General features: G+C 42.3%; 1 protein-coding gene across 1 annotated transcript in view; it reads right to left on the bottom strand.

Moving 5' to 3' along the window:
• Positions 1–26,454, bottom strand: part of XPR1 (xenotropic and polytropic retrovirus receptor 1) — a 110,305-nt gene that overhangs the window by 7,502 nt on the left and 76,349 nt on the right. Inside the window, exons 4-11 of the mRNA XM_076339692.1 lie at positions 23,489–23,712; positions 19,319–19,468; positions 18,814–18,897; positions 18,235–18,316; positions 14,493–14,680; positions 14,082–14,261; positions 9,958–10,123; positions 8,112–8,303 (exon numbers count right to left, since the gene is read on the bottom strand). Of these exons, the coding sequence (XP_076195807.1) occupies positions 8,112–8,303; positions 9,958–10,123; positions 14,082–14,261; positions 14,493–14,680; positions 18,235–18,316; positions 18,814–18,897; positions 19,319–19,468; positions 23,489–23,712 (1,266 nt within the window). The remainder of the gene's footprint in view (positions 1–8,111; positions 8,304–9,957; positions 10,124–14,081; positions 14,262–14,492; positions 14,681–18,234; positions 18,317–18,813; positions 18,898–19,318; positions 19,469–23,488; positions 23,713–26,454) is intronic.

Raw genomic sequence — 26,454 nt, 5'->3', positions numbered from 1 at the left:
AAAGAATACTATCTGTTTACCCTGCTGAATTATTCTGGGGAATGTAAACACTATACAGTATTCAACACAGCAAAAATCAATGCCATGTATTATTGAAGGTCTGGATAAGAGCACAATGGCCCTTGATAAGCACTCCTGGTGTGTCAGCCACTGCAGCTGGCTGTGGTTTCTGCTGATGGTGAAAGCTGTGATACAAGCTGTAAGAAGCATGAGGTTATCAGGAAACACAGTCAGGTAAGCCCTGCTACAAGACAAAACTGACCCAGCCCGAGCAGTTCTGCCTCCAGCATCAATAAAAACCCTCTTGATCAAGGCACACCAAATTCAGTCTCCTTTGATGACCAGCTTTTCAATCACAGATTTAAGTGGAACCAAAACAAAGAAGTATATATTTACAGTGTGCTAGCCAAGCACAGATACTAGAGAACCGAGCATATACTTTCTGGCACCCAGTTAGCCCAGGGATGACATGTGCCCAGTAACTCCATTCCAGCACACAACGGGAGGGGGGTGACAGCCAGAAGTGACTTATCTACATAAGAACTGCCATCAGAATGACATCCCAAAGCATTTGTCTAACACCTTACTGATCGAAGTGCAGTATTACCGCTCCCTCAGTAATTGTACATCTTAATGAGGGAATAGCAGCAGCATTGCCTTTCTGCTCAGCCAGCACGTACCACTATTTAATACTGATCAATGGCAAAGCCATGACATGACAGTGGACTTAATGAAGTAAAAAGGCAAATAACCCGGAGGAGCACACGGAGGACTTGCCATCGTGCACTGATGGGCTTTGTCAAATACCAACCATTTCGTATGAACAACCTTCCCGTTAGATTCTGCAAACCTCTGCTATAGCCTCTGGGCACAATTTAAAGCGAAGCAGCAAGACACAGCGCAGTGAAGAACTGTCAGGAGGCAACATCTCGTTTCTTCTTCTAGTTAGATTCTACATTTGTAGAGCAGGGAAATCCCCAAATCGTGTTTTGACTAAAAACACTCTGCAGGTTTGCATTTGGTTTGTAGGATGATACAACTGTGTCTAATTTCAAGACATTGCAGCAATCTCATTACTCGTATCTCACAAACAAATGTGATTTAATTGCAAACAGGAGGAAGCATATCAGTCATAACTGAGATTTGATCTGATTCTTCTTCTGGTGGCTTCTCTAGCATTTGAGAAATATTCTTGGGGTATGTTTAACTGCTACCTTGAGAAGGATGGGGTTTCCAATCTAAGCGTTTGCCAGCAGTCTCACTAATAAGAACATCTGGATTCACAATATGAAATAAATAGCATGGTAATCAAGGCCTTCATTGGACAATTTAGGGATTGGCACACAATGTCATCTACTACCTCTATAGTGCTTTGAGATCCCAGAGCAGATTCCTTCAAAATATAACAGCAACCACAAAAAATCAAAATTAAAAAAAATATTGTTGGATGATTGCATCTCCTAGATTTCTGCAGCACCAGAGAGCTCCAGACCTGCATACATTTGAAAGGAAAATCGCTTGCGATGTAGTCAGTTGCTTTTCTTAAAATGTTCCATTAAAAAAGGTCAGGCTTACCCCTCTTAAGTGCCCATCAAATGAGGTATCGGTAGGCCACCGTTTTTACTTACACCTTATTCATTAGTGTTCCCACTTCTCCAGTCACCTTTAACACAAAAGTGTATTAAAACCTATTAGTCCACTTTCCAAATCCCAGCTATTAAAATCCATCTCTCTTAGCTGCAGTCTTGAGAACTGAATGCATGAATCACTCAGCGGCAGGGTGCCAAGGTTGCTTCTCCTCCACGGCGCGGCTGCCAGCACTGGGAATGTCCCGCTTGACATTCGTAGACCTACAAAGCATGGGAAGATTTCCCTGTGGGATTTTATGCCTCATTTGTGCTGACGTTCAGGGTGTGGTGGCAGTTCCCGAAATCACTCTGCCTAACAACCCCTCCTCCCAGGCCCCCCGCCAAGCACAGGCTGCTGTCTCATCTCACCTTCCCTGCTCACTTACCGCAGGCTGCCAGCAAGCGAGCTCCTGCTGGCACATCCAGCCCAGCCAGGGTGGTCCTGCCGCAGCCCTGCTGGGGTGCTCCTCACCCTTCCCGGCTCGACCCCGAAGCATCATCACCTGGACAGGTGTCTAAGCAATTAGAGGAGCTAACAAGCCGGTGTGGAGAAGCCAGACTCGCTCAGGGTGCCGCAGAGACCCACGTCAAAGCTGGGAGGAGGTCAGAGGCCAGGACGGAAACGTTTGCCCATGGCAATGCCTCCAATTCTTCACTAATGACACTGCCGCTGCTCTGACGGAAAGGATCAGAAAGACTGGCTAATGAACACAACTCATTACTGAAGGCCTCCTGGGAATGGGATGACAGGGTTTCAGACAAAAATTCATCCTAGCTCACAGCAATGTGACAGACTTTGCACGTTTTGGCTCCAAATAATCACCCTGATGGAGTTGCCAGGATGCTGTGCTAAGGCAAGCCACACGAAAAATGCAAGTATTAAGAAAGAAGCCAGTTAATCCCATTACAAACTTTGTTTTACTTCAAGAGGTCAATCCAAGCACTCTCTAAGGCTCTTGTGACACCTAAATCAAATGATCTGGCTTGCCACAGTACTGACAGCTCTTCCAGTGCTGAGAAAGAGAGGGAGAGATGGGAGATCTTGTACCGACACACAAGGGATAAACTAGGGAACAGGATCTCACAAATGCTACTTGTTTCATTCTTTCATGAATTTTTTTTTTTTAATTTCGTACTTCTAAAAAAAAAATTTGTACTTGAATTCTATATGTCCACTTATTTTGCCTTGCCCTGTGCTCTAGAAATGAAATGACATTTCTCAGTTGAGGTATTATAAGCTGCTGCACCAACGTCTGATTTCTGTGAAAGTCATTTTAGTCCCAGTTCTCACTGGGAACTGGGACTCAAGTTGTTCTTGTCTCCTACTGTAACCATTTAGGATCGCAGTTAATTTTGTTCCACCTACCAACAAATTCGCTCCACAGGGGTTGCACCCTGCAGTTTCTAATAAGGTAGCAACAAGGGCTAAGTGACACAACCCACTGTTCAGTACTTCAGCCGGCAGAGAAGAGCCGAGCTAAGGTGCAGTCATGTATCCTCCTGCAGCTCTCAGTACAACAGTTTGATGTTACCACCACCCTCTCCTCCTTCCTGCCGTGCATCATCCTCCTCCACCTGGAAGTCATACCCCTCCCCAGCAGAGCTGCGGTGGGCCAGACCATGGGAGAACCAGTGATCCGTTCCAGCGTGAAGTCGGCTACGCCAGCCGGTATCACCACCGGTAACAGCTGAAGCCATCATGATTAATGAGGAGTGAGCAGCAGTTACAAGACCTGGGAATCTTCCACTATATTTTCAAAAAGCAGCACATTTCCCATTCATCTTCATCTGGTCAGACCTGGTCGAACCTCTCTATTAGTAAGGGATGGTCCAACACCTTCCTGCAAAAGCCCATTAATCGAAGAATGACTCTTGCCTTGACAGTTCACATCTCTATTCCTTGGCAAAGCAAGGAGTTTCACAGTTTTCTCAGCCTTTAAAAAAAACAAACAAATTATGCCTCACTTAATCAGGAGAAACCTGTTTCTGAAGGGATGGTGAGAACACAGACAGAAGCACTACTCTAGAGACAGCCCTATTTAGTTAACTTCTGTATTTTTAATTACTGTCAATTTCCTGGGCTGTTTAATGAGAAAGCATGTGGCAGTTATACTATCTTAGACCAACCTAAGACTCTCCACGGCACTTCCAAGCTGATGACAGCTAGTGTTCAGCAGTCTCACTTGGAGCACCTGGAAAGGGCGTGGGAGCAGTATTGAAGAAGAGACACTTGCTCAAGTTTCCTGGCCACACGGATTAACTTTGGAATAATTTAGAGGTTAATAAATAGTTGGATACTACCCAGACCACAGTGATTTCATTGAATAAGGTGTGTAAATCAGACAGACAATGAAAGCTTGCATAAACCATCTTTCCCTTCAGTTAAAGGATAAAATCCCGCATAGCCAGTTTTAACCCAGTACTTGTACTTAAGCTCAGTAACACGTTCCTGAAAAAAACAAGGTAAACACATAAATACTTACGCTGAAACAGCAAATCCCACAAAACAAGAAAATGATGGAAGAGTTGAGTTGAGAACCTCAGTTCTTCAAGCACAGAAGCCAGATCTATATTCTGTGTGAGCCAGATACTTTTGATGACACCATGGGAGCCAAAGGCATCAAGGTAAGAGAAAATTGACAGACAGTAGCAAACCCAAGAAGCATCTCATTCTACAAAGAATGAAACTGGAGCATAAATCACACATAAAGCTTAAGAAGTGACCAGCACTCAGAGTAGTACAACACAACTCCAGTTGCACGGTTTCTCTTAAGAGCCGAACACCTAAATACAACAATCCTGTCTTACAAAGGCGAACCAGGTTTGAGTGAGGAATGAAACCCAGGCTGGCTATTTTAGATATGTCAGCATATCCTGTTAAATGCAAGCACACTTTATACAAGAGGGGATCCCCGTGGAATGCTACTATAAGCTGGACTGAAGTGGAAATAGCTGTACTGGTGCATTTGTCAAGGAAAGCGCATCTGCTTTTGGCAGAGTGAAAACACGGCAAAAAGTAGTTGTGTGTCAAAATAACACTGCACTTGGGGCAAATATTCTGCTGCAGACTCAGGCTTAATCATTTGTTTCCCCAGCACCACTTAGGTTTCCATAGGGATTAAATAAGGCAATATAATATTCAGTTGGCTAGCTCTGGGGCAAGACTGCTCAGCACTACCAGGGAAATTAAAGCAAGGGTAGGAAAGACCCGGGGGCAGAGGCTTCTGCTCGGCCGTGCTGCGAGCGAGCAGGGACTGGTGGCACACACTCCAGTTGCTAGGTAGCTTAGAGTTACAGATATGCCTCATTTGCCTGTGCAAATATACTCTGCAGGACTATATTTACAGAACGCGGCCTTTGCTTCCCATTCCTTTGAGCGATATAAAAATACTGAGAATTCTTCCATTGGGAGCTCAGCAACAGTTGCCCTTGGGTTGCTGCTGTCGCCCCTGAAACATGGCCGTGTTTCTGAGCCATGGTGAAGTGGGCAGCTTGAGTCGGCACTCATCCACGCAACTGCTGCCTGCTCCGGTCTTATGTTAAGGGGTAGTGTCTCTCGCTTCAGCTTCACTAATTCAGGAGATGATAGCTTGGTGTTAACTCTGTAAAACTGGTCTAGTCCCGGGACAACAGGATTGCCAGTTTGGAAGAGAAAATCTAACAGATCTTACCAGTCCAACATCCCAACTGCAACTAGAGAAAATTGCATTCTGCATCTAAATCAAACGGAAAAAAAATAAAGAAACAGCTTCTCTAAGGGAAGAAAGAATCAGAATCATGCACTGCCTGAGCAATATGAATTATTAAACAGTGGTATTTTGGGGAAACTGAGATACTAGTCAAGAGCCAACAGTACCCTGTGTTACTGGGGGTGATCCTTTGCTACAACAGGTTTGGAGAAGGGAGTACCACATCTGACTAGAAGCAGCATACATCACTTAAACATAATAAGGTAGCATTTGAACATTTCTTTAATTAGAGCTGTTTTCCAACAAGCTTATGAAAACACAGCACAACAACACCGTAAGTGCACTCTGTATGAATTAGCTGGCTTTCAACACCAGCAAACCCCCCTAGCCACACAGTCCATCTTCACACAGCTGGCAGACACAAGCTAAAAACCTACAGAGCCACTACAAATTATTCAACGTTCAAATCAAGGGAGGAAGATGAGCCTTTACAGAGGGCTGAGATGTCCCCAGGACACCCAAGTGGAGAACAGGCACTGGTGTACATTACCTGACCTCCCAAGAAAAGGCCACCAATTACCCTCTTGTCCTGGCAGCCAAAAGCTGTCATTCCAGAGGTATAAGTCATAGGCTTACAAACACAGGCATGAAAGACTGTTTAAATAAAACTCTTGTTACCACAGCAATTAACAGGTTCGTTACTTACTGCAATTTAGAGCAGGTCTAAGGAGCAAGGATCTTTACCAATTTGACCCTTGTTTTGGGCAGTGCTTGCTTTCTCAATAGCAAGCAGCTAGCCCCCAACAGATATTTTGTAGGTAAGAGATCGGTGATTGTCTCTACCATCCTTAGGCAGACACAGAGAAGGTGTGGGCGAGCAGTGTGTCTATTTTCAACAGCAACATCACAACAACTTGATGATAGACCATCTCATTCCAAGTTAAAAAAGAACTGGGAATCTATGTAAAGCACATAGATAAAACTGGATTCTTAACAGGTACAGCATATTAGAAAGTGCATTTATGGCAGGATGGGAATAGGCCTACAGGGCTGAGAAGACACAGCAAGGTCTTAGGCAGCCCTCTGAAAAATCGCTACAAGCCTGTAACCCTAACCAAACACTGTGACATTTACAAAATCGGTGCTAACATGTAATTTCCAAAGGCCGTGAAGCTTCCAAATTTTTTTGTATGATACCAACAACTATGTGCTATTGACTCCCACTAACAAAACCGGACAGACAAAAGCTGGGAGTCACGAACATCCCTCAGCAATTGGAACAAGCCCCATGCCTGGCTCATAAACACCTCATTACAACCCACTCCCTGCCAGACTTGAAGAGCAGACAACAGTTATGTATGGCAGCAACGAGAACAAGGGTCAGCAGTACTGGCGCAGATGCAAACTTCAAGGAGAGTAGGAAGAGATCAAGTTCTTCAGCAGGACATTTTGACAGATGCTGGTTTTCCTCTTGGTTCCAAACCTACCCCAACCTTCCTGCAGAAGGCTCTGCCAGAGTGTCCCCCCCCGGGAAGGAGAAGCATCAGTCAGCCTCCCCAAAGCAAGCACTGTATACAAAAGCTTATAAGCAGTGACTATTGCCAGGCAATCTGTATGTGTCTCATCTCAGGGTTTGGCAGCGGTGACTAACTGGACTGCAGGGCTGGAACTGAAGAGCTGCAGAATGTCACTGAGCAAACAAATTAAAACGGGAGCAAGCTCTGGGGACACGGCAGCGGGGAGGAGATGCACAGAGGGGCCAGGCGCTGCATCCGGCACTGATGCTCCCACACCAGTTTGCATGTACCTCCAGATACAGAGCGCCCGACTTCCAGCCTTCAGCCAGCTTGCACCAGTGCACTTCCCTGCCATTCAAATGCAAGGCTTGACAAGCATTATTGGTGTGACTTCAGGCCCAGCTACGTCAAATCAGCCATTTCTTGGCCACAGGAAGGTTTCTAATAACCCTGCCACCCCTCCATAAAAACAGCATGTTAACTAGAAGCATGCCTTGAACACTTCTCCCTGCCCCACCACAATCATATTTCAGGATAAGTAATTGCTCACGAGCATGTGTGGTTGCTAAGTTCTGGAGATATAGAAGGCATATATTTTCAAATAAAAGAATACAGCTTTTAGGACTTCAGAACAATGAAAGGCAGGGTGACTGCCTGAAGTGCAGAAACTAAAAGCTTTTTTCTTCAGAACAAGAGCAGAATCGAGTAATTGTCGTTTCCAGGGAGATGGGGAACTTGAGGGATCAGAGCTCAATCTGCAGTTAAATGGATTGGAAACAACTCCCTACCAGCTGCAGAAAAAACATGGATAAACACAGAAAAATCCAGAGAGAGCATTTTCCTGGCACTGTGCACATCTCCCCCTGTTCAGGAATGATGGACCGACTTTATTCAGATGATCCAGGTTGGCTATTCACGAATGCCAAGGGAGAAGCATTTCCTATGTTATTCCTTTCCTCATATATCTCCCATTCCACCTCCCTTCACGGCAAAAACTGAGAGGTATTTCAGTTTTTTCTTTTTGAGAGAGAAACCTGGAAATTCTCTCTCACACTCCTGAAATGCAGTTCTAAGCAAACCACATATGTGAAAAATACCTAAAAGAAGATCTTAAAATACTCTTTGCAAGCTAGGCAGGCCTTTGCCTTTCCACTGAGATGTTTCACAGGTGCCAAAAGACGAAAGTTCATGCTCCAATGGGATGCCAAATTCTGAGCTTCTGCCATGTAAGAAGCAAATCCCATGACTTGCAAAGGATTTTCCAAAATAACCAATACCTTTGTGAGTGCTGTAGAGGGCTGCAAATGTCACCACAAAGAAGGTGGTGGAATATTTTCCAGCATTAACCAGATGAAAGGCCCGTTTGTTATCACGGTAACGGCGCAGGCACTGGATGAACCGCAACCAAGCAGGGATGCACTGGACAACTGCTCTCACTCCGTAGGAGTAGCTGTAACAAATCTGATTATCTGCAAGAAAAAAGTTTCAGGGACACAGAGTCAGTAAGTTTAAGAACTCCTGTCGTCTTCCTTTCTGCAAGAGTAATATCACTTGACGTGAAAGCAATTCCCCATCAATGTCTTGTACTTAGGCACACACATGTATGCACACACACGTATCCAGAACAGCGAGAAGCTCATCACCACAAAGTATCCTGACTCCCTTTACTCCATTAAGGAGGTATTCAGGTGACATGACATCAATAACAGATCCAGACAGATCATCATCTAACTCTTTCACTGCTGCCAGTATAATTAACATGCAAGAAGATTAGAAATAGTCTATTATTAAATTTATTTTGTGCTGTTGGCAGTACTGTGAACAATCGAATTAAGGATGGAATTACAAAAGGCCTTTGACACTGAATTTTTGTGCATAAATGGGAGAGCATTTCCAAACTCTGCAGGACAGCTCAAAAAGGCTTAAAAAATAAAAAGCAAAGCCAGGGCATAGCCCTGGCTTCAACAGCTGGGGTGAGAGACAATTACATCAGCATGACATTGTGTCACATCCCTGATGTTTGAAAGCCTTTTATTGAGGAAATGACCAGGAAAACCCCAGCTTTGCCTGAAACCTCCAAGCATGCCATATTCTTATGCTGTCTCACTCAGCACATCTAAACCAAACACCCCACTGACTAACAAACATTTGTTTCTTATTCAGACTAATGGAGACAAGTTATTAGCTGATATTTATCCCAAAGCACAGCACTATCATTCCACTGTTTGGACTGTAGGAGGACAAGTTGTTATCCACTCAGTTGCTTTATTTATTTTATATATATTTATTCATTAAAAATAAAAAGTTACTTGCAACATTGTCTTAAAGGGAAAAGAAAGATCAGACAGATTGGAAGAACAAAGTGAACACTGATGCTTATTGAAGCATACTGCAAATTCTTTCAGACAGTGTCAAAACCATCAGACAACACGATTTGCCAGCAGTCACTGCTTAAAATGGAAAGAAAACAGCCCAATCCAGGAGAAGACAGGTACTATTTTGCCATTGGGAAGGCCAAAGTCAAAATTCATATGCCAACTCTGCGGCTCTTCTGGCTAGAAAGGAGAGAAGAGGCAGAGCACGCACAACACTGGCGCCACAGCATCAACTCTAATTGAATAAGGGGTGGCACTAACAAGCTCTGAGGAAGTTTCTCCATCCTCTCTTGCTTTAGGGTACTGTAACAGAGCCTGTAAGAAGCAGGCTACAACACAGAAAATTGTGGTTACCAAGCTCATGCAACTCATTTTCATGCTGAGCAACAGGAACAGGCTAAAAGCAAATACATGGTTAAACCACTATGAAATAAAACAACAATGCCAGGAAAATTGATTTCTCTTTCCAATCAAGAAGTGCTGTGACTAAATTCTTTGCTGAATATACAAGTCAGACCAAATGACTGGATTAGGAAATAAACACTGATGTGAAATTCCATTTCTCTGGATGGAAGTAAGAAAGGGGAGAATCTCTCTAATGCTGTGTTTACAAGACACGCCAATTATTTTAGTTTCCTATGTCATTGGTAGCCCTCTTCAAAACAGATAGATGATTATGAAGTTGCCTTGCTCAGTGTTTTTCAGGTCATTTTGACCACATTCGCATGGGTCATCAGCATTACTTCACCTGTATTTGCCAGAAGTCCAGCATTGTCCTCCCACTGAACCTCAAAGCTGTAGAAGCAGATCATGTATTCCAGATCCATGAGTATCACGACCAGGCTGTTGAGCTGATCAGCCAGCCAGAAATCTGCGAAGCCTACCTTGTGGAAGGGAGCAGTGAACACTCGAAACTGTCAGGAAAAAAAAAGGAATAATTCATGACATAGCGTCAAAGACATCTAAATGCAGTGGCAGGACATCACAGCATTGAACAAATACGGAAATAACAGAAATGCTTGAAGATTTATTGCTGACCTTTCACTCCTGCTGACAAAAAAAGTCTGCTCACTTTTAGTACAAATACATTCCTGCTTTCCTCCTCCTGTATGCAACTATTCATGTCCCCTCCCCATCTTTTTGGTTTTTTTACTGGCAGAAGAGCGCAGTCTCCTCCAACCAAGCTCTTTCCCAGAAACTCCCAGTCTCTGCGTAAGAGCTCTACACAGTTCCATTTCTCCCATTGCTCCTTTTTGATCAACGCTTTCTTTCAGGCATTTATGTCATGTCTATTGACGTCTTCCACACTTACCTTCTCCCTCACACTTAATGTCACTTAGATTATAGACCCTCAGCACGGCCATTAATCTGATCCTGGCTTGGTTTACTTAACACATTAGCTGTTCTTTTGTGTTAGAAGTTGTAAGAGTGAAGGTTGTTACTCCTGGATCTCCCAAGCCCTCTAGCAGGGAAAGAGTTAAAGAAAGGGCAGAAGAAATCCTATTGACTGTCAATTAGACTCCCTCTCAATCCCAGTCCACCTTCCCTCTAAGCCTTAATAGCAGTTTTGCTACTTTCAAACCAGACAGTTTTCATGGTCCATTACCTTTGATTACAACTCTCTCTACCTGGTTAGTTATAGGTACTAACGGCCAATTTCTCAGAGAGACAGCACCAGCACCACCCGGTAGTTCAGAGATTTATGAACCTTTAAATTAATGAAAACACAGGCTAACACCGATCTTTTATATTGTTCTCCTTATGAACCTAAAGAGTACACAGTTACAGAAACCCAGGAAGGGACTGACACATTCCCATCAGCTTGTAATGCCAATTTAAGGCTCTGGTCCTAAATTTCAAAGCCAAATAGGGGATTAAGACTTAGTGGCACTAAACAGCAAATGTGGATCTTGACTCAGAAAGCACTACACTCAGGTAGGACAGCACCTATTACAAAGGCTCGAACAGGGCCAGCCGTTTGGGAGGTCTGTCCTCAGTCAAAGCAGTTCAGCTGCAGAACAGCTTCTGCAGAGGTCAGAGAAGCCACGCCAACCTTCCTTTTCAAAAGGTCCTTCCTCAGTTTTACCAACACTCCCTGATACTATCTTTACCCGTTTCATCATAGACCTTTTTTTTCTGGAAACAAAGACTAACTAAAACAAAAGAAATGTGAAAACAGCTTTTCAGATAGATCTCCCTGAAAAAAGAAGAAATTAATAAAATCCATGTTGTTACTTAATTTAGGGAGAGATGCTTAGGCACTGCTAGATGACAGCATAAAACTTTTAAGAGAGTAGAAGCTTTCCACCTAAAGGTTACAGCAGACGACGAGTCAGCAGATATGTCCACAACCTAGCTAAGGCACTGGTATCTCAGTCAACTATCCTCAAGAACCTGAGCTGCCATTTGAACCCTCCTAACCCCACACGTCAGACACCGTGGTTTCCGACTGCTGCCACACGCTGCCCCGGCACAGCTGGAGTTGCAGCCCAGCTACCAGAGGATGCTGGCAGTGGAGGGCTCTGCCTGCTGGCAGGTACCACAGGCAACTCCTCACTTCCCAGTTGAGAAGTGTCTGCAACATCCTCCAGTGAAGATGGACCGCAAGAATAAAGTCATAAAACACCAAAAGCTGGAGTTGAACCTCAGTTTCGAGTAATTAGTTGCAATTATATATCAAGAGTTCCACAATCCAAGCACAGACTTCCTGGTGCTGATTACTGCAGTTTTAATAGGTGCTGAGACAGCAGATATTTGAGCTGGAGCTAAACACTTCGTAGATTTTTACCTCTCGCAAACAGGCTCCGTACAGTTGTTTTGCCATTTCGGCGCCCTGCAGAGAGCGTGGGCATGCAGACGCTGTGCTATCCCCTGTGCTTGGATCCAATTCCTCCCGGTGAGCTGCTCTCCTCTGCCTACACAAGTGCACTTGTGGGCTTCTCATCCAGCAGCAAAAGGGCAAAGAAGGATGCCACGTAGGCAAGAAAGAAGAGCCTGGCATGGGAATTAAACTTACTACTGGCTAAATAACATTTTTTTCATTCAGAGGAAGATCAATTCAGGTGCAACTTGCAGTCCCTCAGGGATTATCAAAAGAGATCCCTCTCATGAGTACCAACAAGCAGTTGGTGATGATCACAGATGGATGCAGTAAACCTCCTAGATCCATCAGGAAATGCTAAAACACACTGAAGTACACTCCTGATTTGGTTCTAGAAAAATTGAAGGTGCCAGTAATGTTCTGCTACACCCGATATATCAGACTTCATTTTGGCTAGAAATGAAACATATCAAGCATGCGAAGAAAAGCGCTCACCAAACCAAAATTGGTGTGAACAGCACAGTTCTAAGAATTGCACTATTTAAACCTCCTTTCACCCAGATAGCTGCTGGCGACTGCAAGGAGAAATAAAATACACCCAGCCGGCCAATTACATGCAATAAAAATTAGAAAAGCCTAACAGCTACTCTTTATGTGGTTCTAATGGCCTTTTTTTAACCCTTCCCCCTTCCGCATAACACACAGTCAGATGTACTGTGTCATTTTCCACCATTAAGGTGATCTTGCATTTTGATGAAGCTTTTTTCCCCAGGAGACCCTGGGATGAATTGGCCTATGCACGCTCAAAGATATGTCTGTATCACAGACTGCAGCACAGTCTAGAGATAGCTGGGATAGAGCAGGTACTGGAAGTTAAGAGCCCTGTGAAGACTGAGAATCTTACTCGGTTAAGACATTAAAGTAAATTAGCACAGATACTGCTCACATGGTTAGAGCACTTCCAGTGCTTCCCCTAGCACCAAAGGACAGCAGTAAGACTAATGAGGCTTGGGACTAAAGGTACATCTATGAGAGATGGCTGAATGCTGGAAGGCAAAAAAGGAAGAAACCGAAATAGTAGTAAGCTAGCGAATCAAATAAGAGGTAAGCGCACTGAGGTTAACTAGCTGCGTGCATACCTGCACGCACACGCTTGAAGCGTGATTCTACATCTTTGTCATGTTCCAGATAAAGTTAATTGTTTTAATTGGCATTAAAATGATTCTACGAATAACATCAGCCAGCCAAACCCTCTTCTGGCTGATGCTCTCAGAGGAGTTCCAGCAAGAACAAGGTATCGAGGGAACCATCTTGATTAAAGTCAATTTAAAGGGCATACAGGGTGGGGATGAACGTGTGAAATAGCCATTTGGAAAGAAACTGATGAGCCATCCAACAAGTTTGAAAACTGTTCTTTTGGAGCTCCCACCTATAGCTGGAACACTGAAGTAGCACATGTATTTACATTCCATTTACCAGATTTATCTTACCAGGAAAAGAGGAGCTGGGTCAAAAATAAATAGTTCTGCTTAAGACCACAAAAAGGTTTGCTGAACCACATCCCCCCCACACACCTATGAACATAATTTCATAAGCAGTAACCTTTGCAAAGGTTCCCTCTCCACCAGTGAACCCTCTCAATGTCGGTGCTCTCCCAGTTTGGGCTGAGGAGCATCCATACAGCTTTGCCTTTGAGCACTGTAACCCTAACCAAACTGTTCCGCTGCATTCAGGAACAAACAAGCAAAGATATCTGAGTGTTTCTGTATGTGCAAAAGTATGTATACAGCTGTCTATAGGAAGATTAACAAGTAGCTACCTGCAATAGGAAGGTAATGACAGACTGGTACAGACAAGCAGAAGTTGCTTCTGTAAACCCATACTCAACAACCATTTGCAGTCAATACCTTATCTGGTCTGCTCTATGAATACACAGTGGTATAAGCATCCCTCTTTCCTGAAGATTAGTGACACTTGTATATACTTAACTGCTACTGCTCAGCTACGGCATTTTTAAAAATTTATTGATTTAAATCAGGTTTGAGACTTACCAATAGTTTGAGCAGCCAAAAACGGGACTTGTAATATAAGGTTTTGGTAGGGTTGATGAGAAAAAGCAACATGAAGCCGTACAAGATGAGTGGATTCACCTGCATAGGGATGTAGGTGAATTTACCATATATACATGCCAGCAGGCTCAGGCACCACAAAACCCCCAGGAAACCAGCAATCTACAGAAAGATAGAAAAAACACATAGATACCTTATGAAAATATAGCCCCGAAACCTACAATGAATTCTCATTATAAGAAAAGGGAGAGCAGTGCTCAATGCTGTAATCTAATCAGACTTCCGCAACTTCCTCTTCTAATTGTGTTAGAACTCCTTGCCAGGAAACGGTGCAGGGTTTATCCTCCCGATACACCGCACTGCTCAACCACTCCTACAGTCTATTCTGTTTACCTCAAAGAGATGTTGATGGGACAAGTTGCTGCGAGGATTGAGTTCGAAGATGAGGACATGATTCACTCCAGCCTGTCTCCAGCCATATGTGTTGATACCCAGGAGAAAGAGGAATTCTATCAGGAGAAAGCCACCTCGATAGATTCTCACCAGTGGCCACACATTTGGTCCATCTATAAAAGCCACACCTGGCAAAGACAAAAATGAAACGACCTTAGTGATAGCACAAGTCCTGTCACAAAGCAAAGCTGCGCTCTGCTGCTTTATGCTGGCTCTCAGATGCTCGGCTGTACCCCATGAAAACAGGGTGCGCTCGTACACACCTGTGTATTGCAGCAAGTGGAGGGCTTTTTGCCTAGCCTGTCAGAGGATTTAGGAGTATTCTGGGGAAAATGCACTCTCCAGCTGGTGTAGTCGGGTCATTAGCAGCATCTTAAGTCCCCTGTGTCACACTACAGGCACAAGGTTCAGCACTAGCATAAATTGTGACTATATGCACTTAAATGTTCTGGTTTAATGGAGATGAAATCCCAACAGACAGATACACAAATACTTCAGCTCCCCACAAAACCAAGAAGCACCATTTACAGCATTTAAAACAATGCTAAACTGCGCCTAATCACTGAACTCAATACAACTGTAATGTAATACATATTCATAACTAGCAATATAATATCCAGCCGCACCCAAACAGAAAACCCAACATAAGGCAGCAATACTGGAAAGCCTGTTGCTTCCTTTGTTCAGTCTTCAGGGTTTTGGAAACAAATTTGCTTAATTGCAAACAGTGAGCAGCCTTATACAGCAGAAGCTTTCTCTAGCACAAGCGTCTCTGCAAAATACTGTCCCCCGGTTGCCCAATATGGGTTTTATGAGAAAAGCACAAATAAAGTACAGTTATTTGAATCCTCATTTTCTATTTCATTGAATGTTTCTCACCCACGTGCTTTTTAAGAGGGGAAAAAAAGAACATGCAGTTTTACAGAATTGATGTTGAGAATTTATTCCCACAAACCTTCCTGTCTAAATTACAGCCCCAAGTTTTTCAAACTTTTCTTCAGAGAAAGCATATCCATAAGAAGTTTCATGTGTTCAGCATCTGTACTTTATACTACATAAAATTATGGAGGAAAATTGTGCAAGCAACAATGACTCAAGAATGGTTGCTTTAAATTTAAAACTTAAAGAGACTATTGGATTCAGGCAAAATAGAGTCAAATTTTGGACAGAAATGACAGACACCCTGAAGAAGCTGAAAGAAATGAGTCTTAAATATGGAATTGCAAAAGCAGTATTTCAAATTTTAATCTGAAATGCCTGCAGACAAAACCAAGGGAGGTGCTTCCAAACAGGACAGAGTAGCCCCAAAAATGCTGAATAAGAATTGACCAGACAGAATAGGACAGATGTGCTGTGCGCTATTCGAGACAGAACACCCAAGCAAAGGTTTATCCTGAGGTGAACACAGTTCAATATGACAGTATAGCATATGACTTCCAAAGTTAATGCCCGCTAATCTTATTTCTGGACTCCCAGGGTGGTAGAGGACCATAATCGCAGTGTGGAACAGCAGCTGGTTCTGGAGAAAAATCAGACACTGAACAGTACAAGCAGCTGAGATACTAACACACAGAAGCTAAAAGTATTTCTGTATATTCTCTCCTCTGATATGAAGACCCTATCTAGTTTAGCTTCCGCAGTGTAAAGGCTAGATTTGATTCCCTTTTCATGTTTCCTAACTGCACCATTTTCTTCACTACAGCCGAGCAGTTTGACTGAAGACCCTCAAGGACCCCGCTTGCAGGGAAGTGCCCAGCAAAGGTGTATGAGGTCTCAAAATGGCGCGACCCAGTCCAGGGCTCTGTACTACAGCCCCGAGGCAAAGAGATTTTCCATTCATATACTGTTTCCACCTATCTCCAATACAAGCGAAGTCACCTCCTAGAGTCAAGCAAGTACATGACACTCAATCAGCTCATCCCTTCAGCAAGCGCAGGCTCTGAACAAGGTGCTTAGAGAAGAAGATGCTCCTGGTGACAAGCCCAATGGCATCGCAGCCTAATTCTCAAACAAGAGACAGGGCACTGCTGCAGCAATAGTCTTGAGATTTTGCATGAAATCTTACAAGTTTCTGGTTAATAGAACACACGCCCATTTCCATGAACTTTCAACCTCAATTACACACTAGCTTGGCACCTAGGAAAGCTGATACAGAAACAGTGAGGCCTCAAAATTCGTCCTCTTTAGGGTGACGCCCTCCTGGGATCCACCTGTAGCATTTGCGGCCTTTAACAGACCCCAAGTTACTATGAACTCACCTCTGTAAAATGTTGCTGTTCTAGTTTTAAAATCAGGCAATACAGAAGTGGTTTACTATCAGAAGTCACATTCTAATGCTGTTTCATGGATTCTACACATACAACACTAAAACCCTATCTTAATCAAATCATAAAAACAATTTGGCAAAAGTAGCACAGAGGTTAGCAAAGGAATATCCAATTAAAAACAAAACACTTTGCAGTTAGAATACAGTTTTTGTCCAATATGTGAAGTAACGTACAGATATCAGATCATGTCTGCTGATACAAACGCACCTATTATTCACACTAGTTTTGTAAATTCTGCTTTAGAGATATAATAATCTTTATGAATTCATTCTCACAACTGTTTCACTTTTTCATTCTTAATACTGAGAGATAAAGCAAACAACTGGTTTCAATCATGTTTGCATCTCACACAGATCAAGCGTGTAAGTTACAGGAAAAAAAAAAAGATACGATGAATAAAAAACAGTTTCTACACATTAAATGGACCCTTCACACAGATGGGTCAACTTTCTGCCTCTACCACTGCAACACCAAACGGGAAGGACTGCAAACAACTTCTCAAACAGAGAAATTTTATCCCAAGAGATGACTGGGTCCAGTTACAGAAACATCTGATTAAAAATTCTTTTAAGTCAAAAACACAGACAGGGGCTTTCCCTAATGCAAGAACTCATACGCTGATTTGTTAAGCCTTTTCCTTTGTACTGCTTAAGTTACAACACTACTGAAATCACACACACAATTAGTAAAGCTGCTTGTGATTAAGCACTGTATCTGGATCTACAGTACTAACATGGCTTTTACTCTAATCAGAGTCCAAACGCAGAAGACACAAAGCAGAATAAAACCAAGATCCGAGATATGCAATCATTTATTGTAGCTTTTAAACAATCTTGCCAAAATCTGCCAACAAGAAAAATTCAATTAATTCCGTTAATAGGCACCAGGCATTGAAATCCTAGAAATTTCTACATGAAAATGTCCCAAGTGGCATGGTGATCACATGGCTCTATGCCTGGTCTCATTCTCTGTATGGAGTCAGTGCCATGCAAAACTTAAAATTCTACAAGCACCTTTCTCAAGGTGGGCGAGGGCTGTGTGTTCACAGAACGATAACAGAAATCTGTCTTTATACATGGATGTTGCACCTCCAGAATATCCCTCCAAGACCAAGGACGAAACCAGGAGAACAAACCATAATAAGTTCAAAGTCCAAAATCCACATATATAACACGAGAAAAGCCACAGCCTGTTACTGAGCAGAACTAATAATTCACAAAAGTGTGATCTGACTCAGGCTGATTTAACCCAGAACATCCTGACCAACCCAGTTCAGATCCAGGCGCTCACTAAGTGACGAGAAAATATCCAAACCAAGGTATGGCAGCCAGCTGGGCCCAGCCAAGGATACCCACCTGAAAGTATGACAGTGACGTTCAGTGCAATGAACAACCCACAGAACAATCCAACCCTGAATGTAGTCCAGGCTGGTACAGGCTGTGAACAAAGCAACGGTGGAATTAAGGCGGAGTAAATAGGTTATCAGCAAAGTCAGATTAATTTGCAGAGTAAATTTAAAATCAGGGATACAATGTTCTGATCTCTGATCACACTCTTGCTCTTCAAGTAAGGTTTTTTTAACTGAAAATGCTGCATAATATTCTTGCCTATATTGTTGCCATGTTGAAACAGAGCTTGGGCATCTCAATGCCCTTTGAAAAATATTCCAGACCACACAAGCACTAAGCATATGTTATTAGCAGCACAAATTTCCTTTTGCTATTTATCTCATCCCTTGTCTGCATGCATTAGGAATAGTAAGTAAGCTATTTCCACATCTTCCAGAACTAAAGCAGATTATGTGACCGTGCCCCCCTCACAACTTGTGGAGCATGCTCAACATCAATCATTTTCACTACTTTGTTCAAATGTTGAATCTAATTTGGCTCCTTGACAAGCTGGAGAAGCAGCTTCGCTTCGCTTCGATCTCTCACCTGAGCTGCTCCTAAGGGTGGAACACGCAAACGTTTCATAGCCTTCTGTCTGTCTCCATCTTCTAACTCATTGGTCACCACTTCCTAAGGAGATAAAGATATACATCAAAGAAGTTCATTCTAATGTTAAGTACACAGTACTGCATTAAAACAAACAAACAAAAAAAAGCAGTTGATTTCCAAGTTACATTTGAGCCCTGGCCAAATACTCTTCTAATACACGGTAACAAAGATACAAAAAGCTCACCACGCTGCATCAAGTTATTACATAGCACAAGCTAACACTGCGTGAGGTTTTCAGAGTGAAAAGTTACCAGCTGAAGAGAACATACCCAAATTCATGTAAGCAGTGCCAGAAATCAGTGGCGTTTCAAAATCAAATAATAGTTGGCTTGGTGGTGAATACAAGCAATAGAGAGGGCAAAACTTTATAGGAATCAGTAGTGAACAAGAAAACATTGTTTTCTAGTTAAAAGAGGAGCAGTGCCCAGACTAGCATCTTTACCTCTGTTTCGGAGATAAGCTGGTTGATCTTCTTGCAGGTGTAGAAGGGTGCCACCTCCACCTCGGCCACCCGCCATTCTGCCCCCCGCGCCGTCTCCAGGTTCTTGTCATGCTTCTTTAAGATCTTGCGGAAGCCGGTGAAGTTCAGGTTCTGCAGACAAGGCAAAACAGTTACTGGCTTTTAACCTCAGTCAGCTCCCAAGAAAGTTAAATGGCTCTATTTCCAGCACTAGCAAAAAAGGAATAGTTAATAAGAAGAATCAAAATTATTGCATCTATTGACAGGAAGTTTGAGTTATTAGTTTATTAGAAGCAATACATATCCGTTGCAAATAACAGAAAAAATGTGGGACTCAAGGGCATAAAGAGAGGTAACTTATTTGCAGGGAACTACCTAAACCTCATATTCCCTGAAAAGCCAAATCACTGCCACTTTCCTCCTTAATGCAGGAAGCGACATACTCAAAACTTGTATGCTTAAAGTTGTATCAAGACACACTCCCTCTGTCTGGGTATACCTTACTGCATACGTCCCAGGTACTGCAACTTGGCAACTGGCCTCTGGATTAGCAGCAGTTGTAGCGAGCTCTTAAAAATACAAAGCTTCAAAAAGACTGTATTTTGCCCCAGCTCCCACAGTCATTGCCAGTCCTTCAAGGTGTTTTCCCTTCTGAAACTAGGCTACCGATTTCCAGTTTCTTTAAACTTTACATTGGCTTCAAATCAAGTTCTCCAGATAAGTGCATTATAGAAGGAAAACCCTTGCACAACAGAAAACTTGTGAAAGTTTTAGATGCTGCCGATTAAATTGAGACAAGTGCATCCCCATAACAGCATCCTTTTCCACAGAGTACATTGCGCGATGACTGCAAAACTAGTTTAGGCTTGCAGACGTGGGAGATGTAACTCTCTAGTCTGTTCATTAAAACACGAAATAACAGTTGATTTCCAAGTTATATATGAGCCCTGACCCAACACTCTTCTAACGCACAGTAACTAAGATAGGCAAAGCTCATCACACTGCAGGCAACTGCTGTGACAAGATGCATTTGAAATCCTGTGTTTCATTATACAGAAAACGCCACTTGAAAGACTCAACGTTTCATTCAAGCAACAGCAGGAATGCAGACAGACCATGGCAAGATTCACTTCTAAAAAAGCTTAGAAAATAGCTTGGAAAGAAAAACAGAGAAAATGGCAAAATCCAATGCCCTGGGGAGAGGCGCCAATTACTCACTGAAATTATTTTCAATCTAATTATGCTTAGAGTGATTTAATACCAGACCCCTACCATTTAGGTGGGGAAATGAGGCTAGGGAGACAGGAGCAGGAAGCCAATGCATTAATGATCTGCATTATTGCAGACAAGAGACTTTAATTACTTTCTATTGGAAAAGCCAGCATTCCACCCCAGGGAGAGCAGATCACTATGTCGGAAATTTGAAATTAAAAAGATGCAACAAAATGATGATTTTGGTCAGAGATTTTTCTGCAGCCTGAACTAACATCACTTTATCTGCCACGTGTGCAATCACAGCGTAACTCTGGTGTGCCTTGGCAGGTCAGTCACAGTTACACCAGACACCCTAGAACCTCTCCAGTGGCGTTCCATCCTCTGCCTGCAAAAATTCTGCAACCCCAAAGTGTGTGATAAAAACACTGTTGGTTATGGTGGTGCTCTGACAAGGAACACACAGTGATGGAACTGTGAAACAAAACAGTCACACATCGTTTACGCAGTCAGTTGTTTTCTATTTCCTGTTATTTGTGATGCTTTTATTTCGCAAGGGGCTTTCTCTAAGCCTGACTTCCATTTCCGCTGGATACTAATCGAAGCCATTGAAGTGAATCAACCAATGGTATGCTTTATCACTAAAGGTGAAAAAAACCAAACAGCACAACTTACACAATAATATTATGCCAAGATCAAGTAGGATCAAACAGTGGACTCAAAAATCTTTGCTCATATACAAGCGTATCAGGAAATGCACCAGCAAGGCAAATGCACAGCAGTTTAACAAGACTGATTCAGCCTCCATTATTTGCCCCACAAGTGTACTATATTATATATAAGTATATACTATTAGTTAATTTCTCAAGATTTGTTTGTTCTAAAACACAGTATTTCAAATAGATTTATTTATTTATATATGTACATACTCTAGAATTATATATTACTGTTAACAAGAAGTCAATGTTATCAGAAGTTTAATCATTGGTAAGTTAAAAAAGTAACAGCTGCTCTGGAGACAAGTTATAGTTTCACTTGATGTTTGGTTTGCGTACCTTAGGAATGAACGCATGCAACTTTTGCTCTTGCTTCAGTCCTAACAGACTGAGGAATTTGCTGGTGAGTTCACTTTATCTCCTACACGAAGGCCTCAGCTATGTCATCTTCCCACCAGGTTACTGTTTTTCCCTCTCCGAAACTGCAAGACCTTGAATAGTCCTAGTTCCTATATTCTAAGCTCAGAAGTTATTAAGAGTAGTACTCTGGGATTTAGGTTTATGTTTGTTTTAGTACTTGCATTCCTTGTCCTCAACTTCAAAACCAATTTGAACTAATTTTTCTCATTCTCTCTTTGAAGTTATGCTGTAGAAAGAAGCTCTGCTCCTTTTGAAAACTGTGAAAGCTATCAAATCCAGATGGGTTTTACATCAACATTTAGTATACATACAGAGGACCTGGAGTTGTGGTAGCAAAAAGTAAAAATATAAGCGTGCAAGATGCCTTTCTTCACTGATGCAGAGTAGGAAAAGATTTTTCAAAGGAATGATCTATGTCATCCCCTATTTAAATTCTTCATCAAGCCTCAGAAGTGATTTTTGTAACCAACAGTAAAAGCTTTCTTTTTTTAAGAGTGTAGAAATCACAGCAGGTAATACTGCCTCGCTCCATACCTGAAAAGCAAAGGATACTCTACCTTTCCCAGGATTTTGAACTAGAAACTATCTCTAGTAGTTAAAGGGCTTTATTGAGAAAGCCATAAATAGTTTCTGCAACTATAAAACCTGTGTTCAGGACTCACGGAGGGGTGTCTGTTCAACCAATGAAAATAAGTAGTTATAATGTTCATAAGAGGTGGTCTGAACATATCCCCGAGAGCTTCCCTTGAAGGCAGTCTGATGCTTTTTCCAATAAAAGTTGGACCAAGATTTTCCAACCTGGAAACCCAGTATTAAAGCAAGGTAATTCCAGTTGAGGCAACTGGAGTGAGTAAGTGTTTGCAGCATATGTGCATGTGCTCAAGGATATAACATCATTTTAGGAGAGGTACAAACACTCAGAATTTTGGAAAAATTAAGTTTTGTCCATACTGCAGAGTGGATTTCAAGTAATTCTGATGGTGAATTTTGTTTAGTAAAATTCTCCAGTACAAGGCTGGTAAAGATCTAAATACAGATGTAGCAAGTTTAAGTTAAAGAATTTAAGTTCAAACATTCTTATTTAACAAGCTAAAAACCCCCACAATAAGACATATAAAAGCATTTCAGAGTATTTAACACCAGAAGAGCTAGCCCAGCAAAAAAAGATCTTAACAGTTTCAGGTTTTTGTTTCAAGATTTTTGGAACAAAATCAACATCTGCAGTATTTACCATGCCCTTTCATGCCAGAAATCCAAGTACAACTAAAGATTTGTTTTTTCATACTTCAAGGCAAACTAGCCTGTATCCTACAGAATTAAAAACTTTTTTTTTTTTTAAAATGGATGTTTTAACAAGAAATTCTGATACAGCAAGGTCACAGTCACTACCATGGTAACACCAAGAGGAAACAGTACGTTAGTATTCCAAGTTTCATTACAAATATTAGATAAAAGAGCTTCTTCCCCAACTTGCCAGCTCCACCCCTGCACAGAACAACAGACTACAGAAGAAGGAGGCCCCGATGTGACTTCGTGTCCTGACCGTGCCTGGGGCCAAGGGTGCTGGGTTCAGCCAACCCAGAAAAGGAAGAAGGAAGGTCCTCCTGCAGGTCAGCTTAGCATTTCTAGCTCAACAAAAAGCAACAAGACGTACGCTGCTAGCTATCTGCCTTTTCTTTAAAAATGTTTAGAACCCCAAAATAAAAAAATAAAAAACTGGCTTGAATGAGGCAACTCAAGGATACACAAAGCACAGAGACATTTACACATGGGGCTATGTAAAACCACCTCTTTTTGCAGGTACCTGATAGTTCTGCAGTAAGATGAGGCTGAGGTAGAGCTCGCTGAAGGCCAATTTCAGATCTTTGATATTCCTATGCTGGACACGCTCTTCGTGGGACAGGTGGAAGACCGGCTTTCTGCGCCGCTGCAGTGTGGAAGCCCCACTGGCTTCTTTCTGTGCATCCAAAGTTGACTGTAACTCAGTCCGAAGAGTAGTAAACCTGCGCTGAGCTTCTGCAAGCTTTTCTGTTAGCAAGGCAAGGGAAAAGTCAGATGAGAGGACAGCAATTTGCCTAGCGAGCCGGTAAAAAGCACTATACCTTTTCCTCAAATAATGTGCCTGTAGGTAAAAAGCACTTCATTGAATAACCTACTGCGTGGCCTTCCCCCACTAAGCATTAAATTCAACACTCTGCATATTTCTTTTTTATGAAGCTCATTCTCGTTAAGGGTTTTAATGCACTCCTATGTAAAACACACATGTTCTGCAAAAAAAAAAAGCTGTCACATCAGACAGGTCTTAATTAATATAGTCAAAATCAAGGGGCTGTCCCTTCAGCACAGACTAAAGCAGTATTAGACATGAACTCAGACCTCTCGACTTCCACCCCAGATCTGATTTCTAGAGGATGCTTGTTCCAGGACTGTACGAATATCTGTTATGGATGGAACAAGCCCAACCTGAGCAGCTGCTGCCTGTACCTAGGGGCTATAAACCAGCACAGGGACGCAGGGTCAGGCCTCCCCACACTGGCAGAGCTGTAGCTGGAGGCAGCCAGGCAGATAGGGTCTCATCCAAATACCAAAGCAGTGACCACACGTCTACTCTGCGCGCAAAGGAAAGCTGCTCACCTTTCTCAAATAAAGCAAATGCACAAAAGGCATTAGAAAAAAAACCTGTTAGACAATATTATGAAACTTGACAGTTAGTAAGCAAAGCACTTTTCATATCTGTGCACCCACTACCGACTATGTGTTTACTATCTTTTTATATGACAGTAAGGAAATCAAAGAAAAAAAAAAAACCCTACACTTCAAATGTGACGCTGAATTTTGTTGCTCAGAGAGCAACGCAACCCCTCTGCCAAGCTTCCAGTGACAGACAAACACAGCTTCTGCTTTGATCAGGAGTTACAACACTACTTGCTGCTGTACATGATCCGCTGTAATAATTTATCCCTCTTTTCCTCAGTTTAGGCTCACGCAGGTTAGAAGCACTGTCTCACTATTTACTGATTAAAGGAACAGTCAACCTGAATTTAAATATCATTTTGATGTGTTTTCAGAACAAGTCGGTCTCTCTTCCTCACATCTCAAGTATGAAAAAGGTGTTTCTTTAAACATGCGGCTTTATATACTTTCAGAAAATAACCTTTTTGGCTAAATAACAATCTGTTTATGCTAAAAACAACATAACTGACATAATTATCTTTCTCTTTGTTCTGTACAACTAGCTCCTTCCAGGCTTCCCCCCCCCCCCTACAGCTTCAGTCACAGCTTTGGCATCTCTGTTGATAAGCACCATTGCAGACCATGGGCACTGGCGTTGGCAAGGAAGATGCCGAGCAGGTTCACAGTATTGGAGCAGACGGCTGGGAGCTGGAGCCACCTCCTCCCAGCAGGACACACACCACTGCACCAGAAACCACGACCCAAAGCTCTGCCTGACAGTCTCCTGGCTGTCAATTTAATTCTCTTCATTAGTATCTTACATTACAACTTAACGGTAATTCTCAATCGTTCCCCCCCCCGAAGTAAGATTTACTCTTATGGGAGCAATTCTGACCTTTTCCTCAGTCTTATTCAATTCTGGTTAATTTGAAGAGCAAAATTCCTCTGTAAATAATTTTATAGTGCTCTGCATAAGATATTTCCCAGAAGGAAAATGCCTTTCCAAACAGAAAACGGGGATCGATACAGAAAAATCAAGTACGGAAGAGCCTGAAACTGTCTATAGCTTTCTTGATCATAAACTTCATTAAAGAGGTTTTAAAAAGGAAAGGACAGCTCCTCTCTGACAACTTCTACAGCTGCAAGGACTCCACTGAACAGAGGCAATGCAGCCCACAGTGAGAATTGTCTGCTCACAGCCTACAACCACATAATATTTAACACACACAAGGTCAGACTGCAAAAACAATAATCTCTCCTCACTTTAGGAACTCTCTCGGGAAGAAGTAACAGATATCTGTTAGAATCAAAAGCCTTCATATAAATAAAACTCACAAGTTCACACTCTATATTCAAAACATCATACTAAACCATCTGTGATACACTGAGCTTTCTTTTGGATCAAATTATTAAATATGGAAGAGCTTAAATTTACATCTTTCAATTGATTGTTCCATTATCCCTATGTACAGAAAAATCTTAAAATCCGTCAGCCTAGTAACACACTATTTAAAGAAAAGTCAACGCTTTGAAATAGTTACAAAACTGCTGCTGCAATTTTCCTATCTGTTTACAAAGCAACATCCATAAAAAAGCATCATCTCCAAATACAAACTTTCTTCTTAATTATGCACTGCTGAAAACGAGTCATGTGCTGTCTTCTATACAGCAGAAAGTGGTCCATCGGGGAGGACCACAGCCCTCTGAGGATGAGCCTTTAAAGGCAACTGACCCAGTCCTATAACGACCTGCCACTCCTGACAAACGGCAATCCTGCCACCTTCTTCTCCCTCCTGCCCTCTCTCTTGCACTGACTCCAGTTATCCAGTCCACAAATCATTTCGTCTTGTTAAGGTATTATTTTATCATCAAGATTCGTTGCAGAAGCAAAATAAGACAAAACGTGCGCTGCTATTCTTAAAACCTCCTAGGGAATTGCCTAGGGAAATGACAAAGCAGAGTAGAAATTAATTTCTCAGTTTGCAACATACTCCAAAATAAAGAGACACTTGAAAAGACATTTACTGCTATCACTAATTTAGCACTCTGAAAAGTGATTTTTTAAAAAATATGCCACTCAAAAGAGTTAGAAAAAAG

Source organism: Aptenodytes patagonicus, chromosome 5, assembly GCF_965638725.1.
Source record: "Aptenodytes patagonicus chromosome 5, bAptPat1.pri.cur, whole genome shotgun sequence".
In the NCBI taxonomy this organism is placed as follows: domain Eukaryota; kingdom Metazoa; phylum Chordata; class Aves; order Sphenisciformes; family Spheniscidae; genus Aptenodytes; species Aptenodytes patagonicus.
This window is presented reverse-complemented; position numbering and strand designations above follow the sequence as displayed.